The sequence below is a fragment of the Acinonyx jubatus genome, chromosome C1 (assembly GCF_027475565.1).
Source record: "Acinonyx jubatus isolate Ajub_Pintada_27869175 chromosome C1, VMU_Ajub_asm_v1.0, whole genome shotgun sequence".
Classification (NCBI taxonomy): Eukaryota; Metazoa; Chordata; class Mammalia; order Carnivora; family Felidae; genus Acinonyx; species Acinonyx jubatus.
In genome coordinates this window covers 188,952,787-188,979,012 of record NC_069381.1, presented here as the reverse complement: position 1 = coordinate 188,979,012, position 26,226 = coordinate 188,952,787, and the positions used below count along the sequence as shown (strand labels likewise).

General features: G+C 40.2%; 1 protein-coding gene across 7 annotated transcripts in view; it reads right to left on the bottom strand.

Moving 5' to 3' along the window:
- ADAM23 (ADAM metallopeptidase domain 23) overlaps window positions 1-26,226 on the bottom strand; it is a 200,369-nt gene that overhangs the window by 137,529 nt on the left and 36,614 nt on the right. For all 7 annotated transcript variants that reach the window (XM_053215688.1, XM_053215687.1, XM_027052633.2 and 4 more), the window contains exon 3: window positions 13,699-13,775. In XM_053215688.1, the coding sequence (XP_053071663.1) occupies window positions 13,699-13,775 (77 nt within the window). The remainder of the gene's footprint in view (window positions 1-13,698; window positions 13,776-26,226) is intronic.

Sequence of the window (26,226 nt, the reverse complement as noted above, 5' to 3'; positions counted from 1 at the left end):
TCTATACAGCTTTGCTCTAGGACAATGGGTACAACATTATGAGCTGCTCTGCACTGACATTAGTATCTCCCAGTCGATATAACCAGGCATTAAGCAAACCTTCCTCACTGGGACTTACAGGAAGAAAATAGAATTTCCTGCATAGAAAACACACACACACAATTTTTTTTAAAACAAGTTGTGCAGTTTTTAATCATAAAGAGCACTTCCGAACAGCATATCTTGAGGAGAGGTATCAAGTCAGAACAAGGGAAATGCAGTATGGGCATTTTGGTGATGATGCCGAGTGCAGGAACGTTTGCCTCCCTTAATCCACAGACCTGAAAACCTTGCCTCAAACTGCTTTCATAAAAAAGAATATCTGATAATGTCGCGCAGTTGGTTCATTTTTTTTACAGTTCTCCAAGTCGAAAGGACACAAAGTTGGATGAAAAGACAGATATATTATTTACTTCTCAAAGCACTGCTGTCACTAAATGTTTACATTCAGTCATGAGCACATTAACGATCGCATAGGAACAGAATTAACTAAACTTCCCAAAGAGAAAAGGGCACATATGTATTTTTAACCTCGGTAAAATATCAGTACTTCATTTTTACACCTCAGAAAACTACCGCTGGCTACAACGCTGTATCAGATACAGATACTAGCAAGGAAAAGATTCAAAACAACTACCCTGTATTAACAGCCCATCACTCATATGTATCCAGTGAAGAATATTCCCTGTCAAAAACATTGACTCACCAGTAAGAATGAGTGCTCAAAAGAGTTCCTGCCCAACCCGCCCCCATCCAAAAGTATTATCTACTGATCCCTGGATTATTCCTTCCTCAAAATTCAGCTTAAGCACCTCTTCCTCCGTGCAGCTTTCCCTAATCTCACCTAAATTATGAGCTCCTTAAAGAAGCTGCATCTTATTCTGCTTTGTTTCCCCCTAAACTAGCGTCGTACAGAGAGACAGAGCGAGGATGGCCAAGCGCTAGAAGTCACATAAAGAAACCCTTTACCATCATCTGAATAGCTTTAAAGAGCAAAGCATCTCCTTAGGGTCAAGTACCAGGTCAGGCTGTGCTTAATGCATAAATACTAACAGTAATGAGGAAGAGGCTCAGACACAATAAGTCTCTAAGAAATTCTAGGGATTTATAAGAGACATAGTCTTGTCCTTATGCTGTGAAATCTTTCTTGTCACATAGTTTAGTCTGATTTATTGCATGTGTGAAGTCATTTGGGCAAAAAATAAAGGAAGAAGAAATGGCACGTGCACTCTACAATGTGTTAGAGATTTTCTGCCTCTTATTTGAAAAATATTCCTACAAGAAAGATAAATATAGTTTTCATTTTAAAATTATCTTAATTGAAATAAGGACTTGAAACTTTTTTGCAGAAATGGTCTTATGGAAAAGCCTATATAGACTGGTTTGTTTTTACACATAACCAAATGATAAAGCATGTTTATATCATCATGGAAGATGAATTAGAACACATTGTTTAAAGAGATCACTTTTATAAACAAATCATAATAAACAATCGGATTCTAATATTGGGGATTCTAATATTACAATTAATTTTAAAAGATTAGGGAAAACGACTGTAAATGATGATGCCAGTCTACGAATCATCAAAAACAATGGTTGTAGAAATAACACAATTCTTACTGGCGGCAGATGATAGCCAAGAATCTTAATGAGCCCTTTTATCTGATGTCAAGCAGTTACTTTATATAACTTTCTACAATAGTAAGAGAAAATTTTAATAGATTTATTGCTTAGCATTAGATTTATACAAGACAGAGTAGTATTGGAAGCAAAGCAAGATGTAAAAGACAAGTGATGCAAAATTTATTCATCCTCCGTTCATCTTTATAGAACTTTTCACACATAACTTCAGTGGGATTCCTTCATCACTGAAAAGTGTCTCAGCTCTCAAAGGCTGTGACAGTGGGCAATCCTGAGTTCTGATCCTGGCTCTGTCGCTTAGTGGCTGTGTGATTTTGTTAATTTCTCCAAGCCTGCCTTTTCTTTCACTCCATACTTCACCTGTCTTACTTACCTTCTTCAGGCTCTCACGCTCTAACCCTCAAACCTTTGTCTGGCCAACTCTGAAGTTTTACATCTGAGCTTAGACATTTAGTTCCCTATCTCCTCCCACCCCTCCTATGTGTGATAAAAGCATCCTTTATTTCTCCCACCATGGTATATCCCAGACTGTCATTTAAATGGCTGTAGATTTCTTTCTCCTCCATTGTCCCATTGGCTTCATGAGGGAAGGATTTCTCTCTGGTGGCTTTAACAGTGTCTGGCACTTAACAAGTACTAAATAAACACTTCTGAAATAAGAAGTGCTTGGAATGGTTCAGAAAAGGTTTCAATCCATGGAAATCTACTGATCAATCCACTGGGGCTAGAAAGAACTTCATGCACTTGGCTGACAGAGAGTGTCAAAACAAAATATCCATGGAAGTGTAACGTTTCTGATCATTCACAAAACCATAGTTGCAGACTTTAACCATTATGCTACCTAATGTCCTGCCGGTATCAGAGCCAAAGGGATAAATTCCTCTTTGACAGGAAAATGTTTGTATCTCCAGACAGACAAACTTGTTTTATCAGATAATGGTAATTACAGATGCCAGTATGTGGCTTTTCTCACCTGTCAGAAAAGTAAGATCTAAATTCAATAACTACCATAATTAACTCATCACAGATGCTTGGTATCATCTAATACTCAATGCTTTCCAATTTTTTGTCAAGATTAACTTCTGCTGCAGTTTTTATAAATTTATCTGTCTTCAAAAGACCAAGAAATGGGGGTGTCTGTCTTGCTCTTGGTGGTGGAACGTGCAACTCCTGATCTCAGGGTGCTGAGTTCAAGCCCTACATTAGGTATAGAGCCTACTTTAAAAAATTAAAAAAATAAAAAAGACAAAGAAGTGGTCTGAAGAATGAATCAAGTTCAAGTTTTATTTCCCCGCATTGCATTAGGGTGGGTACCTGCAAAGGGTCTTTTTTAATCCATTAGTTAAGACATGGTCTCTTAATTCACTAGGTATCTTCTATTTCCTAGATTAAATAAGCAGTGCATTGTGATTCCATGGACAATTAGAGCCCTTTGATTTTGCTAGAAATTCTTAGATGACTTTTTTTTTTCTCTGTGGTTCTAGAGACTATAGCCACAGATTTCTCCTTTCTGGACAATCTTGGAACTTAGAGCCTAAACCTAGCTTCTATGGCCCTTCTGATTTTCTCAGTCTGGTGTTTGACTTCCCTGGGTCCCATCACCCATAACAATTACTGTCGACAGGCAAGAGGGCATGGGGTAAGGAAGTCTCATAATTACTACAGTTAGAGGGCAAACATCCATTGTCCTTCACTACCCAAGAGTTATACTAAATCATGTCTACCTATGGAAATAAACAATCAGTACATAAATGCCAGTGGTTTCATTGGGATTTTATTTTTAATGTTTCTGCTATTATTATGTTTGACTGTGGAAGTCACTGTCAAACCATTTTGAAAGTAGGTCAGATACACACCCTAAAAAAGAGAACTAGAACCTATTAACATGTAGGCAATACTTATATTATTATACATTTTTCAAGAGTTTCTGGACCTGATCTACCAGCATAAAGATGGGTCATCAAAAGCAAATGATAGTTATAAGATCCAAAGCATCCAATATAGGGTTGACTCTCCAACGAGAAATGCCTAAGGGAGATTTGATAGGTCCTCACCTAATCAGAGAAAATACAGCAAAAAGAGGAGCCACCCAGCACTATAGAATCAAAATGTTTAGAGCCAGACAGGAAAGGATGCCTTAAAGGCAGAATGCACCTGGGTGGCTCAGTCAGGTAAGCATCTGACTCTTGATTTCAACTAGGGTCATGATCTCACAGTTCATGAGTTCGAGGCCCGCACTGGGCTCCTCACTGACAGTGCTGAGCATGCTTGGGATTCTCTCTCACACTTTCTCGTTCTCTCTCAAAATAAATAAATAAGCCTTATTTTTAAAAAAGGGGGGGTGGGGGGGGAGAATACCCCACAGCACCTCATTCCCCACAGCACTGGAAACTTTAGTATACTCTAGGGCCTCTAGGACATATGAAAATCAATATTCACCTACATCATATTGCACATGACATAGTGGCAATCGATACTTATGACAACTTTGGGGAATCTCTGCCTCTCAAGCTTCCTTACCATCACAAAAATTCTTTCAAAGCTACCAAAATAATTTAACCTTTCCTTTTCTATAAATGCAAAAGAGACCATAATCTCTCAAAACAGCACTTGGAAATTATGGGATTATTAGCTATGAGAGATTTCCCGTTCAACAAACAGCAACATTTAATGCTGAATGTCTCACTACAATAAGTAAGCAATAAATGCATTAGGATGTATATTAATTTGCTAGGGCTATCATAACAAAGTACCACACCTGGTGGCTTAAACAACAGGAACTTATTTCCTCCCGGTCCTGAAGGTTAGAAGCCCAAGATCAAGGTGTGGGCAGAACTGGCTTCTTCTGAGGTCTCTCTGCTTGGCTTGCAGGTGGCCACCTTCTCACTGTCATCACATGGCATTTCCTCTGTGCACACATAGGTCTGTGTCCAAATTTCTTCTTCTTATAAGGACATTGGTCATATTGCGTTAGGGCCTACCTTAAAGACTTCATTTCAACTTAATTACTTCTTTAAAGTCCTTTTCTCCAAATCTGGTCACATTCTGAGGCACTGGGGGTTAGGACTTCAACACAGGAATTTTGGAGGAAGACGGTTCAGCCCACAACAGATGGTCTGCTCAACAAACAGGATTATTTTAAATCCTATTGGAGAATTGTGTGTTTTCTTTATATTGTTAAAAACTGACTAAAATAGTTCAATTCTTTTTTCCCCACTTTATGTGAACAGATGAGCAATCGTTAGAATTATGCCCAGCTTGCTTGTAATTTGATAGTCCAGTGTTGTGATCAAAGCAGACACAGAAGAAGACTCAAGACTAAGGGCCCATGCTTAGTCCCAGCATGTGATTGAATCTTACCAGGCCTCAAGTTGCTCAGCTGAAAAATGGGAATAATCACATCTTCCTCACAGGGTTCTAAAGGAATTTGAATAGGAGAAAATGGGTAAAGGGTTTAGCATTCGGTCTGTCACCATCATGGCTACTGTAGTAGAAAGGCTTCCTTCTGCAGACCTCGAAAATTAGGAAATAGAGCACTTAGCCTATGAGTTAGCAGACTGATGAGCAGAAAGTAGGACAGGAGTGGGGGGCCAGCACTGGCACACTTGGCCCAGCTGATCTCGGTTCAGAAGTCCTGCAAATTTACAAGCCAAGATGGGAGACCGCAACAGCTCGTGTCGGGCTAGAGTACAGGCCGTCTGCTGTACCCTCTTCTCCAGCCACAGCTCCTAACTCCTGGTCCTACTCACTCGCAAAAGGCAAATGGCACAGGAGGAGGCCTGTCTCTGCTCCCCACGTTCCTTGTTACAAACCAAATTGAAGTTCGTATCTCCAAATCTGCAGAGCCGAAAGAGACTAAATTTCCCACTTAGAATCCAATGAGTCCAAACAAGGAGATTGTCTTCCATCTGCTCCTTGACACTTCCAGCTTCGTTGAGTGATGGGTTCACCAGTCCTCACTCCCTCCCAACAGGAATCTGGTGCTTTCCTACTCCCACACCTTTACTCCGCCACCTTCCTGCGTGCAATGAGATTTTCTCCCTCCCACATCTTCCCAAGTGAAAAGCGTGTGTCACAGACTCTGCCCTGTCCCACCCGTGGGCCCTTAGCAGCCATGTCAACACACGGCAGGAACCTGATTGGGAAGACCTAGGTTCCTGGCCTCAGGGCATTTTTCTGTCTCCAAGAGGAGGCAGCGGAAGTACTCACGAGTTATTGCCCCCAGAACCAGCCCTCGACCAACAACAGACTGGCAGCTGGTGGACAAAACCCCAGCTTCCTCATCACTCAGTTGGATGACATTCTGAAGAAGAATCCACCCAACGCCCAAGGTTCCTCAGCAGGAATGAGCCGCAGTGGGAAATCGCATTTTTTTCGGCTTCCTTTCTCTTCCACGTCTCACTTCCTTACACCCTGAAGGTATTTCCTGGAATCCTTACCTCAGGGTCTACCACCAAAGCCAAGATAGCATCCTTTAAGATGAACACCAAATCCCACCTTCCACATAAAACCTTCCCTCAGCATCTAGCCCTCACAAATCACTTCCTATGATATTTTAAGACAATTTGTATATGTTTTCATCTCATTTCTTTTTTACTGTGGGTTCCTGTGAAGGAGAATTCTTTTGCAGACCTCTGAATTCCATGGGTCCGTCAGCACAGTACCTTATGCAAAAAAGATACTCGATAAATGTTTGTTGACTAAATGAAGAGTAAATTGGTCGTAATAATTAGAACAAAAGTCAGGCTCTTGATTTAACCTAACTGAAACTACATCAGTGTGGCTGTTTTCTTCCTTCAAAAGCATTGCATGAACTACTTTTCATGAGCAAATTACTGTGCATATATTTCTTTAAATCAGCATTTTCTAGATATTCATCTGAAATCAAACACCCCTGATTCAAAAACAAAACAAAACAAAACAAAACAAAAACAACAACAAAGAAACAAAGACCTTTTCCTAAATGCATAACTACCTTACTGAACACATTACTTTGACCCTTTCATCGTGCCTCTACTTGCCACTCCTTGGAGTAGATCCCTTCCCACGTGGTGACACTAAGACTGCTTCAATCATCTGTGCCCTGGCACTACCCCCACCATCCTGCATGCACTCATCAGTAAGCACCTCAAACCCCATTCCTGGGTGAAGAGAAACATCACTGTGACTCAATGCAATGACCTCCACATAGAAGGTCTGTGTACCTCTCTCAACCAGGCATGCTACATTGATTTTCCTTTTCTGAGATTCCTGGTGGCCCAATGTCAAATGTCACCACTATGTACATATGTATCCCAAGGCCCAATCTTGATATGATCCAGGTCTAGCAGTGTCTTCTCCAGTGTTTGTTGGAGGTTACAGAGGCTTAACCTTTGTTGGGGGGCCAATCACCATTGCATGTCCCAGCCAACAGAATATGTACACAAAAGGATAGGGCCATATATAGGACAAAGGTTAGCCCCCACATACAATTTTCCTAATAGGTGCCATTGAAGAATGTGGCTGGAACCTTAGACAAAGCGGCTTTCCAGGGAGCCCGCAGAGGTAAACTGATTCAGCCCAGCTACCCAGTTTCACGCAGAAGAGCTACAATAATAAGTACCTGAATATGTGCTCTGACTGCGGAGTAGAATCCAGAAGAACCAAGAGATTCCCCACCTCACCCAGGAACAGATGTCAGTGTGAGAAGCCCTCAAAGCCCAGTTCCATTATTTTAGATAAAGCAACCCTACCTATTAGTACCTAGATTATGGCCCAATGGATGTCAGGTTCTGACCAACCATACTCATCACTTTGAGTGCATATCAACCACAGGCCAGCCATCTCTAATTTCTTCTTCAGTCCCCTTTCAGCAGGAAGAAGATCATACAGTACACTACCCTCTTTTCATTTACAAAATCGGAAAAAAATACTGACTGACATTGAAGTGGACTTGTCCTGTCCTCATTAGATCAGAAGCTTAATGAGATCAATGAATCTTTTCTTCACTGCTGAATCCCCTAACACAAAGAGAGATAGGGGGCTCTCTGGTGTCTCTTCTTATAAGAACACTAATCCTATCAGATCAAGGATCCACCCTACAACCTCATTTAACATTACCTCCTTAGAGGCTCTATTTCCAAATACAGTCATATTGGGGGTTAAGACTTCAACATAGGAATTTTAGAGAGACAAATTTCAGTCCACAGCATTAACACACCCTTCCAATTAGCAGACATGTATAAATACCACACATTATCTCATTTAATCCTTATAACAGCCTACAGCTTAAGAAGGAAACTAAAGCTTAAAAAGTTAAGAATATATCCATATGATGGCATATTATTTAATACAACATAGAGGAACCTTAAAAACATTATGCTAAGCAAAAGAGGCCAATCGCAAAAAGCTACAAGTTGCATAAGTCCATTTATATGAAATGTCCAGAATAGGCAAATCCAGAGACAAAAAGTAGATGAGTGGTTGCCAAGGGCTTGGGGAAGAGGGGAATGGGAAACGTGCAGGGTCTTTGCAGAACAACAAAAATGTTCTTCAGTTAGATGGTGATGTAATTGCATACGTCTGCGAATATAACAAAAAACACTGAATGGTATGCTTTAAAGAAGTAAATTTTATGGCATGTGAGTTATATCTCAAACTGTTATTAAAACAAAGAAACTTGGGGTACCAGGTGGCTCATTCATTAAGCATCTGACTTCAGCTCAGGTCACGATCTCGTGGTTCATGAGTCTGAGCTCCACGTCAGGCTCTGCACTGAGAGTGCAGAGTCTAGCTGGGATTCCCTCTCCCTCTCTCTTTGCCCCTCCCCCACTTGCATGTGCTCTCTCTTTCTCTCTCTCTCTCTCTCTCTCAAAATAAATAAACCTTCAAAAAAACTGCTGTGAAAAAAAAAGTCGAGCCCCTGGGTGGCTCAGTTGGTTAAGCATCTGACTCTTGGTTTCTGCTCAAATCATGATCTCATGGTTTGTGAGTTCGAACCCTGCATCAGGCTCTATGCTGACAATGTGAAGCCTGCTTGGGATTTTCTGTTTCCCTCTCTCTCTCTGCCCTTCCCCTGTTCTCTCTCTCTTTCTATCTCTCAAAATAAATAAATAAACATTAAAAAAACAAAAACAAAACAAAAAACAAAGAAAATGGCCCAAGGTCACATGGCTAGTAAATGATAGTCCCCAGATTCAAACCCGTGTCTATATGATTCCAGAACTGTGATCTCAACCATTAGGCAGCTCTGGTCACTCTTACTCCCTATAAACAATTATTGAACACACCAGCAAATCTAATTGATAGGTAATATGGACTTTGGCATGATTCCAATCACACGTATGGAGGAGACAATCACTGGACTCCAGCACTTCCAAGGATCAATACACGTTAAGCATTCAATCTGGTAAACCTTTTTAAACATTCTGAACGTAGAAAAAGTTATTCTAGAAGAAAAACAAAACAAAATTGAAGAAGAAAGTATCCTAAAAGGAAAATGACCAAAAGTCCTCTGAGGCCACAACTAGGATTCTTGGCTAAATGAAATGTAACTCCAGTAGTGTGACATCCATGCTTGCTGCCCTCCGATAGCTTCCCATCAAACACATCTCCACAGATGACGGCCCTTCACGATTTGGCTTCATGGCTTCCTCTCTGACATCATCTCCTCAGTCTACCCCCACTGCACTTACTGCCCCCACTGTCCTCAGCCTTCCAGCTTCGGTGGTGGCTCATCTTTGACGATCAGGTTTCAGCTCACTGTTCCTCCTCTGACAGACCTTCTGGCTTCTGTGACATCCAAATCATGTTGGCCACCCCTATCTGCAGTCCCCGTCATCACATGTGATCTAGCTTTATTTAGTGAACAAAGCTCCATGGCCAGAAGCAGGGACCCCGCCCCATCCTATTCTCAGCAGCTTCAGCACCCACAGGAGTCCCAGGCAGACAACAGATGCTTGCTCGACACTTGCTGAACAAACCAATAAAACACACGTCTCTGCCACGAGATGCCTCAGTAAGCCAAGGCCTCGCTTTTTCAATCTATAAAAGTACAGACTCAAAAACACTCTCCTCTCAGGAACCCACATTGGGGTAGTCTTCACAAGCTGGCAGTCCAGGCCCAATGAGCTCATTCACCACTTAGATTCTGCGGCCACCACTTTGATTAGTTTATGTTGATATCTTTATGCTTTTATTCCTTCACCGAGCCCATGAACTTGCCACGTACCTTTTCCCTTTTCCATTCTCCGACAACTTAAATTGTTGTAAGTAGTGTGGTGATGACCACTCCGTGGTGGAAATGGAGATCCCTCTTTCCTCAAAAGTTCTTCTGATTCCTCCATGACTGATCAAAAAATTCTCTTTAATTTATTCTAACATGAATCAGACTTTTTAGTTAATCCCAGCCATTGAAAGTCATTTAAATTAGCGACCCACCTTGGCCTGCACACGTCATACCCTGACACAATTCCCTCGCGTCTCTACGTCATACCCGTAGCGCATACTCAAAGCTGCATCAGAAGGCTCGAGACTCTGCACGGGGGAGATAATGCACGAGTACAGCTCTCATGGCCTCCCTCCCACTGATTTACTTTTCCCTGTATAAAGAGACCTCCAGTTATTCCCAGTCCAGTCCCGAAGCCTCCTCCTGACATCATTTCCCTCCTTGGCCAGGCTGGATCCTGGTACTTACCTACCCAAGTTATTGACCAGCATTCAAAGAGCTGTGCTTCCACTCTTCCTCACCTGTGCTACCACCAGAAAATCTGAACCCTGATCCATGCTACAATCTGCTTCCCCTCCTACCCTCACCTGCTGCAATGATGCAGCACCCCAGGTTAAGAAAAACAAAACAGAACACCATCGGGAAGAACGACTCAAAGATTGACACGTAACACATGATTGATATCTAATGACAGTCGCTCACACATTCTTTAACATGACCTTGGTAAACTTCCTCACCCATTCCTCCCAGCGATAAGCCTAAATTTTTGTCATTTTCCTCAAGCCCAACCCACCCCTCCTCTCTATCCCAATTCCTATGGCAGCTAATGCTGTCCCCAAAAAGGAACTCTCCAGAGAGGCGTTTTCTGAACGTCACCCCTTCACCTGCAAACCAATCTCTACCTGCACACGCCCATAAGTTGGGAATGAACTGTCCCTCCTGGTTCACAACTACACGCTGCCCTTGTGCTACTGGTCTCACTCCCTTTTGTCCTCACTCAGATCTGGCTCCATAAATTATCTCCTGTCTCTTCTGTATCTTTACCTCTCCCTCTTTCCAGCTCCATTGCTCAGCCTATCAACTTGCTGTGTTACCCCTACCAGCCCGTCCCTTGATCCCAGTGTCTTCGTCTAGCCACTGCTCTCGTTCTCTTTTCCTCTCACCCAGACCACCTCGGTGGGCCCTTGCTGTCCCCACATCACCTCCTCTCAGTCCTTTCCAGCCTGTCATAACCTGGTTTCTGCCCCCAAAGCTTCACTGAAACTACTGCCTTCAGACCAGTGAATACTTAATGGATAAATACAGAGGGTAATCTTGGCTCCTTATCTCATTAGATCCTTTTCATGTAAGGCTATAAATCACATCTTCCTGTTCTGAAACTCTCAATTTAATCATTATCCCGATTCTCCCCCCATTTCTCTGAACACTCACTCTCTGTCCCTTCGTGGATTCCTCTTCCTCTCCTCAACTCTTAACTGTCTTTCCAGCTTATGTTCTCATTCTACCTACCTTCCCTGGGCAATCTCATTCACAACCATGCTTGTCATTAACATTATATGGAAATAACTCTCTACTATCTCCAGCCTCCATCTCTTCCCTGAGCTTCAGATTGTTATTTCCACCTACCTCCTAGGCATGGCCCCATGTATGTCCCAAACCTTTCAAATCAATTATGTCTATTCTGATTTCACATCCTTTTCACCATTTAAAGAGTTGTTCCCTGTGCTGCCCATTGCAGCTGGATACCTTCCACCTAGCTATCTGATCAAGTCACCTATTAACTTTAACTCTTCTTTCTGCCTTGTCATCCCTATCAAAGCAATCCTGATGATTTTTATCAACTGAAGATTTCTTGAGAGCATTCCCTCTCCATGCCTCTGGGCACTTCTTAAGAACAGAACTTCAGTTTATTCCCTTACTTTATTTTTCAGACTCTAGAGGATAACAGCCAAGCTCTTAAGCATGACAGACGAGATCTTGCATGAGTTGAGCTGTCCCTGGGCCTACCTATTCTGACTCATCTCCCTCTGCCTCAACCTTGTAATTTACCATGAAGTTCAATAAAAGTCTCATGCTTCCTTAACATGCTCCACAGCTGCATGTGCCTGGCTCCTTAGCACACGCTAAGAATTGTCTAGACAGAATTCTCCATTTCCTCTTCCTCTCCTATCCTTCTCCCCAACAACTCTCCTCCTCACTAGCACCTGTCTTAGAAGATTCAGCTCAACTGTCACCATTTCCAGGATGCCTTTCCACACTGTTCCCGCCTGAAGAGCTGCCTTTTCGGTGCTACCACAGAACTCCACATTTATCTCTAGCACAGCAAATTTCACACTCTTCTAAAATTGTATATTTACCTATCAACATTTCTGGACTAAACAAGAAGCTCCTCAAGGCAAGGGCCACTCACAGTAGGTGCTCAACTTGGTTACTCTGCATGTTAAATATTACTGGTAAATGATTTTCTCGTGTGTTTTCAGGTCTCTAAGTCCACTGGAGACTTCTTCAGTCATTCGATTGGGAGGCTCTGTCGTGGCCGTGATGTTTTAATGTTCAAAATACATGGCAATGTCAGTTGCTATGACCACCCTTCAGTTTGGAATGATAGTCTCCATTGCAGTAAGAGTTAAAGGAACAGAGGACCTTAAACAAACTAAAATTAGCCATGCTTCGCGACTCAACACAGTCTAAGATTTGGCAAGACAAATCTCCTAGGCAGGTACAGTGCTGACACAGCGGGGTGAAAAGGCACTCAACCAATGCTCAGCAGACTCAAATAAGAAAACCCGCAACAGCTTTACCACTGGAAACTGAGTTCTGCTGATTCATTCTGACTTAAAGCTGCAACAAAACTTGAGTAAGGAGCACCCAAGCTGACTCTGCGTTTTGTTTTGTTTTTTTCTGCCGAGCTCACAGAATCTGGCATATAAGAAATTTAATAGTTGTTCTATATATTCCTTTGCAATTTCTCAGATATTGACTGCGGCTGCGTACATTATAGTGTCTGATGGCCTTATGTGGTATCTTTCTGGCAAAGATTCAGTTCTGGTCAAAATACTGAGGAGAATTTAAAATACTCACTGGAGTTCCTGACTCCCTCAGCTGAAGAGAACCATACAGGAAATCTCCTTCACCCAAGAAAGGCTCACTGCTAGCTCAATTAGAGGCTGAAGAGGCCTGCTTCAGTAAATAGCGCTTGCTCATGCTTTGTACAAAGATATCTGTACAATTGGTTCCAACTTGGGAAACAGCATTTAAATATCAACATAAACACATGCTCAGAGAAAAACTGGGTGGATTTTCATCAGGACCAATCTCTAAAAACCTGTATTAGAGAAAATTACAAAGGAAGAACCTTCTCAAAATGGGTATCGCAAGTCATGATTTTCTTTGTTCTGCATACAGAAGTCATGTGAATTGCATAATGAAAAGTAAAACGGAAGAAATTTCTAGACTGAAGTCTAATTATACTTGAGTCAGTAATTCATCATGTTTCCTATATATAGTAATGACCATAGTTAACACTGATTAACTAGCATTACTTCAAAGACTTATTCCATTTAAAATCATAATATGTAAGTACTCTACTGGAGATATTTAACAAGTTAAATGTTAAATGCCTTCTCTTTCAGGAAAAGAAAAAAAGACAGACTTCGCTTCAGACTTTTATATTTTTCTTTAAGTGCAACATGACATAGTCAGCTAAAAAATATCAATTGCTTCAACAACAGACACTATTTTGACTAAACCATTATCATGAAGTAAAGTTTTATTGCACTTGCTTCTTAACAGGATTATAACTAAACACTTACTTGTTCAGTGTGAGGTCAAGAATGAATTTGGAGCCAAAGGCTTCAATCTGGAAGCTTGCCTGGGCCAGATGGACAGCCTATGGATTCAAAGAGACAGAAACAAACTTAGCTTACCTTCCTGTCTTTAAAGCTGATTAGATTGGTAGCAATGATATTAAATAAGAAAAACATTTTTATGGATTGATGCACTTCTTTATGGATCCCTGTGTAACAATCCATTTCTTTAAAAGGATACTAGGTGCACTGTCATGGCTTTACTTGGAAGACATAAATACCTGTGTAGCACGGAACTAATAAAAGACAATCAGTCCTTTAAAATGAACCCATTGTGATCAAAATCAAGAGCATATTCAGCTGGACTTTCAAAGTGACTGCGATGAATTATGCAAAAGTCTGACTAATTAAGGCTGGATTTCAGCCTATTTTGCGCACAAAGCTAACCAATTCTTTCTGCACACCTAAGTGAAAACTCATGTCAGCACTCTGTTCTTCATCAGAAACTGGAACTTTCTATAAATGATCTATCAGCAGAATGTGGCAGTAAAATGCGAATCCACAACCTTTTAACTTCAGAAAGCACTTAGACCCATGCCCCTCATGAACCCTCAGAGTGTATGTCCCCCTGAAAAAGTCACACATTTACAAATACTGTCATTACTAGAGCACCTGGATGGCTCAGTGGGCTGAGCGTCCAACTCTTGGTTTCGGCTCAGGTCACGATCTCACAGTCCATGAGATTGAGCCCGAAGTCAGGCTCTGCGCTGACAGTGAGAAGCCTGCTTGGGATTCCCTCTCTCCCTCTCTCTCTGCCCCTCCCCTACTGGTATGCATGTTCTCTCTCTCAAAAAATAAATAAATAAATAAATATACCTAAAGAAAAAAGAACAAATACTGTCATTACTGTGCCTTAACTCAAAATACAACGATAATCCCATCTAAACAGGAGTCATATGTACTAGGTGTTAAAGATTAGTTTAGCTCACAGAATTATCTCGAAAAATGTAAGTTAACAAATCAATGGAGTTTTGTTAAAGTCTTACCCAAGATAAAATTCCCCTCTATCCTTCCATCAAGAAAAAAAATTTTTTTAAAGACAAGAATAAATGCAACATCTATACTCCCTTCCCTTCCCTTCCCTTCCCTTCCCTTCCCTGCTCAAAAACATCCTTCCTGCAAACTCCATTCTTCAGGCACGCTGGTGTCACAAACCATCTGTGAAGTGCTACCTGCATGGCAACCAGACACTGCATCCTCCTGCTCTGGTACTTTCCCCTCCTCCCCTCCCCCACCCCTTCCGGCAATACCACCCATGCTCCTCTCTGTCTTCATCCTACCCTACTCATCCTTCAAGGGCAGTCCAACTGCATTACTTTCCACGAAGCCCTCCTTCACACGCAGGTTGGAAGTGAACCCTTCATCCTCAGGGCTCCAGGAACACTTCATCTGCTTCTACTCTGCACCATGATGTGGGCTCACTTTCCATCCCAGCCTGGACAACTTGTATCACAAGGGTATTGCAAACAGTTGGAGATTAATGGCCCTTCCTCAAAATATATGAACTTCTAAGCCAAATATTTATTGTCAAGACTATTTTGTCACGCCAAACCCATAAGATACTATAAACCATAACTTCTCCTTCCAGCCAAGCACAACTGCTAACCGCATAATCACTACAATAATCAAAACATAGGGTGCCTACGTGGCTCAATTGGTTAAGCATCCCTCCAACTTCAGCTCAGGTCATGATCTCACAGTTCTTGAGTTCAAGCCCTGCATCGGGCTCTGTGCTGACAGCTCAGAGCCTGGAGCCTGCTTTGGATTCTGTGTTTTCCTCTCTCTCTGCGCCCCCCCGACTCATGCTTGCACTCTCTCTCTCTCTCTCTCAAAAATAAATAAATATTTAAAAAATTAAAAATAATAAAACATGAAATAAAAATGAAATTAATAAGTATTAAATTTTAAATACAAAGCAATGAGAAACAAGGAGCCCAAATACCTAACACCTTGGCACAACTCGCCAAACCCCAAACAACCATGCAGAATACGGTCATCATATCTGATTCGGGCTCTTCCTGCATCCAGATGACTACATGACAGAGAAAGAAATTCCTGTCTTGTTAACTGAGGTCTCGGTCATCTACATCAGAACCTTTATCTCCTGACATAAATACCATATTCTTCTTATTCTGAATTCATTCTGTGTCTTGAAGCATTAATTTTTGCATGAAGATTTTGATGAATAATGCATACAAGGGAAATTTTTTCATTTCTGGGTCCCAAAAGTTTAAAGGAAAAAAACAACTTTCTTCTTGAGAATAAGACAGGCTCTTAATACATGCACCCCAATGTTTATAGCAGCGTTATCAACAATAGCCAAAGTATGGAAAGAGCCCAAATGTCCATCAACTAATGAACGGATAAAAAAGATGTGGTTTATATATACAATGGAATACTACTTGGCAAACAAAAAGAATGAAATCTTGCCCTTTGCAACAGCATGGATGCAACTAGAGTGTATTATGCTAAGTGAAATAAGTCAGAGAAAGACAAATATCATGTGATTTCACTCATATGTGGAATTTAAGATACAAAACATATGAACATAAGGGAAGGGAAGCAAAAATAATATAAAGACAGAGAGGGAGGGGCGTCCATGTCGCTCAGTCGGTTAAGCCTCCGACTTCAACTCAGGTCATGATTTCATGGCTCCTGAGTTCGAGCCCAGCGCCGGGCTCTATGCTGACAGCTCAGAGCCTGGGGCCTGCTTTGGATTCTGTGTCTCCCTCTTTCTCTGCCCTTCTCCCACTCATGCTCCGACTGTCTCTCTCAAAAATAAATAAACATTGGGGCGCCTGGGTGGCTCATTCGGTTGGGCGTCCGACTTCGGCTCAGGTCACGATCTCGCGGTATGTGGGTTCGAGCCCCGCGTCGGGCTCTGTGCTGACTGCTCAGAGCCTGGAGCCTGTTTCGGATTCTGTGTCTCCCTCTCTCTGACCCTCCCCCGTTCATGCTCTGTGTCTCTCTGTCTCAAAAATAAATAAACGTTAAATTTAAAAAATAAATAAATAAATAAATAAATAAACATTAAAAAAAATTTTTCTTTTAAAAAAACAGAGAGGGAGGCAAACCATAAGAGACTTTTAAATACAAAGAACAAACTGAGTGTTGCTCCAGGGGAGGTGATGGGGGGATGGGCTAAATGGGCAAGGGGAATTAAGGAGGACCTTTTTTGGGATAAGCACTGGGTGTTATAAGTAAGTGATGAATCATTAAATTCTATTCCTGAAATCACTATTACACTATATGTTAACTAAGTTGGATTTAAATTTAAAAAAAGATAGACCCTTAAGCATATTTTCTACTAAGAATATTAAATAGAGGGAAGAGTTCATTAATGCCACCCTGGCCTAAAAAGGGTGATAAATTACTGCCTTAAGCAACTTAAAAAGAACCTGACATTAACCACTGAAAGGCTCATCTTACAGCAAATAAGCAACGAGACAAGTACAAACCCCAACAGAAGCCTGTTGTACGATAAGGTAGCTGGTAATAACTGCTTACCCCATTTTATAGCCTTGTTGGGAGTTCTAGGATTAAATAAACTTATACTGAGCCAATGTGATAAGATTCAGTTTAACAGAATTTAATGAAAGAGCGGGCAAATAACATTACTATTGGGATTTTCCTTTTTTTTTTTTTTTTATTCATTCACTCTCCACACAGGTGTTAAGTCTCACTGTGTGCATAAGGATGACTGGAACCCAGCCCTTCCCCTCCAGGGAGACCTGCCAGCCTCGGTGGGTCGAAGGTGCCACAGGGACCAAGACTTCACTGACCAGGTGCAGTTTGAACAAAATTCCAAAAGATGAAAAAGCATCCATCTGCCAGAAGAAGAGAAGACATTCAGGGCATGGGGGGAAACATTTACAACAAGAGAGTAACAAATGAATATGGAAAAAAAGGTTTTTTTACTTTTTTAAAAATTAATATGGCCTATAAAGAAAACAGTTTTGGGGGAGGGGGGGCGCGTCTGGGTGGCTCAGTTGGTTAAGCGTCCAACTCTTGATCTCAGCTCACGTCATGATCTGATGGTTGGTCAGTTCAAGCCCTGTGTCGGGCTCTGCGGTGATGACAGTGCGGAGCGTGCTTGGGATTCTGCCTCTCCCTCTCTCTGCCCCTCCCCTGCTCACTCTCTCTCTCTCTCTCTGTCTCTCTCTCAAAGTAAATAAGTAAACTTAAAAAACAAACAAATAGCTTTTGAAGGAAATGTCAAACAATGAATCTGAAAAGGTGCTCCAGAGACTGTGGGGCTTTGCGCGATATGCTCAATGACATGTCTGGTCACACAGACATACCTGTGGCCAAGACAGCAAGCATTCCTCCAAAAGTGCCCCCACTTACTCAGCACAGTGCCTGGCACATGCCCAGTCACCACCACCACCATCATCAACGAAGATATTAGAACTAAATCATATTGACAGATTACCGTCCACAACAACTGAAACACTTACAGTGCCATCAACAACATCCCTGTTTCTCCATGGGGAAAGAAAATATCTGATCGTATTACCTTTATCAGTAAGAATGTTTTAACATTTTAACTTATTTTAATGCAAAGAGGCAGCACATTTTCCTATAAATGATTTAAGATTTCCCCAAGCATTCATTTTCCTTGTACATATATCAAATAGAATTGGTATATTCATCTAATACATTTGTATCCATCTTAAGGAATTTCAATACAATGGTATACATTATTTTTCTTATGTTCCATTTCTCTTTCCATTGTTATACATTCAGCATTTGTACAGAGTACAGATTCTTCTCTATATTGAAATAAGTACCTGACAAATGCTACTTTTCCCCTATCATTCTGTAATTTCTGCTCTGTCTGAAACGTGATTAAAATAGTTTTTAACTACTGGAATCTCTGCTACTCCATATCAACTAACTGATCATTTTTTATGTTACAAAATACTATACAGTTTTGAAAATTGTCCAATTAAAATATGTTTTCAAATCAGGTAAAACAAGTCCTCATCATTATTGTTCTACAAATTACTTTTTGGATATTGTTTTTACTTCATAGTAACCCCTTTCTTTCAAATGACAGAAACATCAGAAGAATGGCCAAGATGAGTAGAAGGTTTTATAACACATGCCTTTTTTTACAAAGAAGGAACCATACAGTGAGGTTTAGAAATGTGTTCAGCAATACAAAATTGGATCACAGATATAATTTAGAGAAAAGTTCATGAACCACACATAAGGTCGTAATGGATTATTTCTCCTTTGGGATATTTGTTAAACAGACTTGATGATTAACACTTGTTTTTACAAGGACAGTCACTATAAGAGCAGTGTGAAAGAATGCAGGGTTTTACAGTCAAAGAGCATCATTTCACGACAAGAATAAGCATAGCCCTGGGCTCAGAATTACACCCTGAAGGACTGAAAACAGCTGTTGCCTAAGCACTTTGATATTTTTCTTTTGACTCAGAATCTGGAACAGTGAAATTACAGGAACTCTATAAACAAAAAACAACTAAACTCAATTATATACACAAACCTCCTTCACTGAAGAACAATTTACACATTTAACAATGTACTTTTGTATTTCTAGGGGTTTTTTTCTTTTTAGTAGATGGCACCTAATGGTATCGTATTAAATAACTTTGGAAGACTGTCAGGTTCCTCAGTGAAGACTGGTTTTGCGTCTTAAGACTGGTTTTGCGTCTTAGCGAGCTATGTTATGATATTGAGCAATCATGTACATCACATAAGCTGAAGATACATAGTTACGTTTTCTTGGGACTTATATTCTAGAACAGTTAACATTAATATGGACATGAAGACAAGAGAAAAAGATGACTCTCTCGACTTCTAGTAATAGGAATCAGACATTTCCAGAGTACGTATGTTTTCATGCAAAAACGCCTCACACATAATGAGTATTCAATCAATATTCTTCACTACTTGGCAAGGACTCGTACACATAACTGAAACTAAATATAGGAAGTGGAAAGTTTAAACTTTCCCTGAATTCAGAAAATACTTTGAGACTGAATGTCATAATTCAGTAGAAAGGGAGCTACTTGAATTGAGGTCTCTACACTGTCCATCACAGCATCCTCTGAGCGGGTAATGTACTTTAATATGCTCTGTAATGTATATGGTTTGGGAAACAGAAGAAAGTTTGGAAGAAGTTGCCCTGCTCTTAAGATATATTCAGTTTATTTAGGGAAACACTCACTGAAGTAATGAAGAAAACCTGTCTGGAGCGACATATCAGTAAGACAAACAAATGCTTTCCAAATGGCCTGCAGAAGCCCTGGAAAGTATGAAGCAGTCTTGAGCAGACAGCTGTGGGATGATTCCAGCTCTGTTTCCTAAAGAAGAGAGCTGTGGGCTTCTAGGAAAGAAGGTGCTAGAGAAATCAAAATGTTGTAATTAGAGTTAGAACCCAGGAACCCAGGACCAATAAACTGTCTTTTCTACTGCAAAGAATCACGGAAAGAGTAAAACAGCTAAATAGCTGATTACTAGTGACACTGGAGGTAATTTCTTTCTTATTTTTATGTCCCTCATTGCCCTAATATTGCTCGTCCTATATTCACTAAAATATTATATTCATAGCGAGTGTGGGTCTGCATCTGCGTGTATAAACTATAAGCTTTCCAGGGCACCTGAGTGGCTCAGTCGTTAAGCATCTGACTCTAGATTTTGGCTCAGGTCATGATCTCACAGTTCGTGAGTTCAAGCCCCACGTCAGGCTCTACGCTGACAGTGCAGAGCCTGCTTGGAATTCTCTCCCTCTCTCTCCTTCTCTTTCTCTTTATCTCAAAATAAATAAATAAACTTTAAAAACTAAAAAAAAAACTGTAAGTTTTTCAGGAAATATTCTTCTCATCCTTTATGTTTTTGCTTATAGTTTTTTCCCCTACTCTTGATTTTTCAATAGACCCTTCAAGAGTTTCTCTTCGTTTTTCTTCAATACAGTGGGGAAAGTTCACAGAATCTCAAACACCACTTTCTTTTAAGATTCGGGACATTTTATGGTTTCAGAGTAGATGGATTTGGAAATTCACCAACTAGGAAGGAAGAAAGAGAACAGCTAATCATATCCTACAAGGAGCCTGCTTCGTTGTAACAGGTTGAGTCTTTGAAGGAAGAAGCTTTGCTATGCAGCCTTGCATCACTGGGTTACACAGAGTGGTTTTCTCTTCTGTGTCACAGGAGGCCCAGAATCCAGCAACCTGAATAATTAAATTCCAATCAGAAATAAACTATCTAGTTTAAACTGGAATACATTTGAGGAAAATACTTCACCTTCTTTAGATCACACAGGCTTTTCTGTAAATAACGCATCTGGGTCTATCCCACACACAGCTAAAGAAACACAGAAATCTAGCTTGTGGATCTTTTTCCTGTACAGTGTAAAAACTCAAATATGTAAATATATCTTAGGAGTTTGAATGTTCAAAAGGAAACACTAATAGATCATTTTAACTATAATCTGGTTCCAACCCCTGATCCTAAGTGTGCACACTGGTGATCACCAATGTGATCAAGACTTATATAATGAAAATAACAACGCCCTATATTCCTTGTGTTTTAATTATCTCGACCAATCAGAATAATAAATATGGTACCCTGTGCAGTTGACTTAGTAGGCAGACGTTGTGATTGCCCTTTTGTAGAAGAAAAACATTTTTAGAAGGCACACAGAAGTTAAATGATTTTTTTTTTGTTCAAGGTCACACATCAAAGGAAGAAAGATGAAGTGTTGGCTTCAGTTCAGTGAGGAAAAAGTGCCAAGTTATGCCAAAAGTCCTTATCCATCCAACCTCAATGTTTTCTGGTCATTAAAATATAAATAATAATAGCTTACCAACAGGATGAGTATGAGGGAAGTTCCTAGAAAAGTTTGGCCACATAGAAAGAGCTCAATAATTTAGGAAGAAGGGGCAAAGTTGAAGGACAAAGGTGGGGGGAGAAGAAAACTACATTAATGTTTTGGAAAGGTTATCAGTCAGCTCCACCTTAAAAGTTCCTTCCCAATATAGCTGGCCACCTTCTAGAAAATCCAGTGTGCATTTATCCTCTGCAAAATTCACAAATTTAATATTTTTTATTGCTAATTACCATTAGGCATTATGCTTTGACTTTGTTCAAGTTGCCGTGTCTTTAAAATAATATGAATCATTTTCCTGAGACGTGGAACAGCTGCAAATGTTACATGAAGGCAATGATGCAAATTAAGGTAATTTGCTGAAAATTCTTCCCAAGATGCATTTAAATAGGTAGCTTGTGGGAGAGAACATTATCATGTTTACTTCTAGCATGTTCCAATTCACAGGATTACTGGCTAACCCATTAGCAAATTTGCATTGAATCCCAACGTTGTGGGAGATACCGTGACAGATGCAAAGATATAGAAGAATTAGTATTTATATGAAAGTTTACAATACAGTAAGGGGAATGAGATGAGAAACCACAAAGAATAAGAAACTTGAGTTAAATACTTCGGTTAAATAATAATGATGATGAATAGTATCCATAAAGATGCCACAGACAACTTAAGCACAATTAATCCCCCAATCTAATGTTAACAATTGTATGGTATGGGTAACAAGTACATTTAAATATAAGGAGCCAGAATGCTGAGGACTGGAGAGGGCTGAGAAAAGCTTACTGGAGAAGTCTTTCCCGGCATTTAAACATAGCTAGAATTCAGATAGTCCTAAAATTGATTTAACAGGATGAAATTTCAAGGTGTTTCTAAGTGTTTGCTAACAAACAGAGACCTAAGAAACATGCTTTTAAAGTAAAACACAGGATGCCTTCCATTCTGGAACATGAAACTACAGTTTGAATTGTGGTCGGAACCAAAACATGGCAGTTTAATATAAAATAAAGCATTTCACGAGATCACACAATATTTTGTGTGTGAACACACACAAGTCTAAAATATACCAATGTATTTTGTAATCAATCTCTTTTAGCCTTAAACTAGAAAGCTGGAATCCCAACCTTGGTGGATATTACAGAAACACCACCACAACAACAGCAAAGCACACTGTTCTTACAGGCCACAGACTGATCAGCCTCTCCCGGTGACAGAGGCAAGTCATTGCTTGACCTTGTTCCCTTAGCCAACCTAGCCAAGAAAGGTAGAACTTCTATTCTGAAAGAAATCTAGCCAACATTCAACTATCCAGTCTGATGATTCAGAAAAAAAGGATGCCATGTTGAGTTTTAACATCTGACCAAATCTTTTCCAAGAGTGTTTTGCTAAATATACCAGTTTTAAAGAGAATCCACTTTTCATCTTCTTCCTTCTTCTCACCTACTGTCACTCAGTTTGAAGTGCTCTCTAAATCTGATACAGACAAAAGATAGATCCTGAAGATAAACAGGAAAAACAGGTATTGATAATCCAAACAGATATTCCAGTTTCTAAATCGTGAGGTAGTTGCAGTAAAAATGTATTTAAAAAAAATTTTTAATGTTTATTTTTAATTTTGAGACAATGCGAGAGACAGAGTGCAAGCAGCAGAGGGAGACACGGAATCTGAAGCAGGCTCCAGGCTCGGGGCTGACAGCTCGACGCGGGGCTCGAACTCACGAACCACGAGATCATGACCTGAGCCGAAGTCGACGCTTAACCGACTGAGCCACTCAGGTGCTCCACTAAAAATGTAGTTTTAATATTCCTCATGGCCAGCCAAAGAAGAGAAGCTAGAAATACCTGGGAGGGGTCTCTTTTTAGCCCTATAGAACCACACTAAGATCTTCCTGGGTGATCATTTAGTAACCCAGGAGAACTCTGGAAAAAATACACCTTCAGTGACAAAGCATCTTTGGACATTTCTATGGATTGCCTTCCATACATTTACCCCTAGTGATTGATGTTTGCTGGATATTAAGCTGACAATACCAACTCAAGAGAGAGATGAAATCATAAGCCTCCAGAGCTCTTGCTATTTGAAAATGGGCAAATCATTAAAAGCATCACTACAGCTATATTATTTGGCTTTCATACATTTTCTGAAAGACGAATAAAAATACAACTATGACAACAGTTACCATGGAAGCAGTTTCTTTCTGCTGCCTTCCTGAATAGTAACGTTTAATTTGATGCATTAATCTAGTAGCTGAGGTGTGATTCACCTTTTTTTCCTCATCAATTTCTACATGACCAAACTGTGCAACCCCAAGGAGTGATTCTCTCTCTGCTAACACTCTTTGTCATAAAAGAGAACATATTTTGTCCTTCTAGCCAGAATTATTGAATACCCACTTAATAATTTAAATAAAAGAATAGAAATAGGGCATACGTTTTGAAAAACAAACACCACCAAGCTCCATGCTGAATATCTGTGACTCATTACATGACAGATTTGTTAATTTGCTTATATAATGTTAATACTATCCCCAAAGAAAAAAAACTTCTGTAAAATAGCACCCCATGAGAAGCCCTATCTTCTTTGTCTTCCTACTCTTGTCCTTGAAATGCTGGCTATAAGACCCCAGAGGGCTCAAATATCTAGCCAGAGCAAAGAAAGTTCTTTAACTTGGATCTTTATGATGACCACATAGGATTAGTTAATAATAAATACGTCTGAAATACAAAATGAAAATTACGATACACAGTTCACTTGAAAACCGTTATATCCAGCAAATCACAAATGATATAAATTGAAATATTAATTTCCAGTTTCCAAGGAAGGCTAAACAGACCTGTCCCGCCAGATCTCTCATCTCTTGAGGCATCTTGATTCTACTGATCTTCACTGGTGGGTCTCACACTGTTCTTGCCCAAAGCTGATTTGTGTTGGGATCTCTATACTTCTATTTGAAGAAATTTCTCAGGCTACACATATGACTTCATCAGAAATACACAGCTGTGTGATGACAGAATTCCCAAGATGTCTTTGCTTTCCTTAACTACTCTCTGGGAGATATGTGGCACAATATTTTGTGTTACGGGGTGGACCTTCCTTTTGTCTACAGGAATCCACCTCCATCCACATTTTTGATGTAAAGAGAGTTCTATGTTTGCTGGTTCTCAGTTGTGTCTGGTTCTGTCCTTTGCTCTAAATTCTGACCTCAGTTATGGCCATGGATGTGTTGTGTTCTGCCCTTTTAGATAGTAAGAGTAACTTCCAAATTAGGAGCCAACCCAAAAATGGATTTTCCCATTTTACAAGCATGTAGGTGCCATTAGACTTCCTCAGTAACACTACTAAGATCTATTTCTGGACATAGAGACTCAACAATTGTCATGTATCACAATTTTACTCAAAACAGGTATCATGTGTGCTACATACACATGCTTTACTCAAAGCTAGATATGGAAAAATTAATATTGATGTGACCTAATTTTCTCTAACACTCATCTTTCACAGAATTCTACAAAATGCCAACCATTCAGCATGTAATCACGTAATTTTTGAAACTAACATTTAGAATGTTGACTATTACACAGAATATTGTTCCTATTTTGGTAAGCAAATAATAATCTCACTATGTCTACAGAATGTTTTAGATTCATTAAAACTCCATTTTAATCTCCAGATAAGAACCCAGAATTACACAGAATCTTAAAAACATATAAAACAGTACTTTGAAATATCTCCATTTTCTCAGCTTACATCCTACCTCATTGGCATCTACATCATATATGAAATAATTTACTGATTCAAGAGATAATTATTGTATCTACTGTGTTTCAGCAGAAGCTCTGGTTTTCAGAGTTTGTATTTTAGTGTGTGTTGGAGGGCAAGAGGAGTAACACAATCAACAAATAAATTAAAAGCAAGTTAGGAGCACTTGGGTGGCTCAGTCAGTCAAGCGTCCAACTCTTGATTTCAGCTCAGGTCATGATCTCACAGTTCGTAGGATCGGGCCCCACACGGGGCTTTGCACTGACAGCATGAAGCCTACTTGGGGTTCTCTCTCTCCATCTCTCTCTGTCCCTTCCCCACTCATGTGCACATGTGCTTTCTCTCTCTCTCTCTCTCTCTCTCTCCCTCTCTCTCTCTCAAAATTAAGTAAATATTTTTTAAAAGAATAATAAAACAAATCAGATAATGATAAATTCACCAGGTAAAGAAGGAGGAATTGACAGTAATACAATAATAGTAAGGGACTTTAGGGGCGCCTGGGTGGCTCAGTCAGTAAGCATCGACTTCGGCTCAGGTCATGATCTCACGGTTCGTGAGTTCGAGCCCTGCATCGGGCTCTGTGCTGACAGCTCAGAGCCTGGAGCCTGCTTTGGATTCTATGTCTCCCTCTCTCTCTGCCCCTCCCCTGCTCACACTCTGTCTCTCTCTCAGAAATAAATAAATATTAAAAAAAAAAAATAGTAAGGGACTTTAATACCTCACTTACATCAATAGATAGATAGATCATCCATACAGAAGACCAACAAGGAAACAATGGCTTTGAGTATCACATTAGACCAGATGAACTTAACACCTGGTTAACATCTGGATACATATGCAGGGGCGTCTGGGTGGCTCA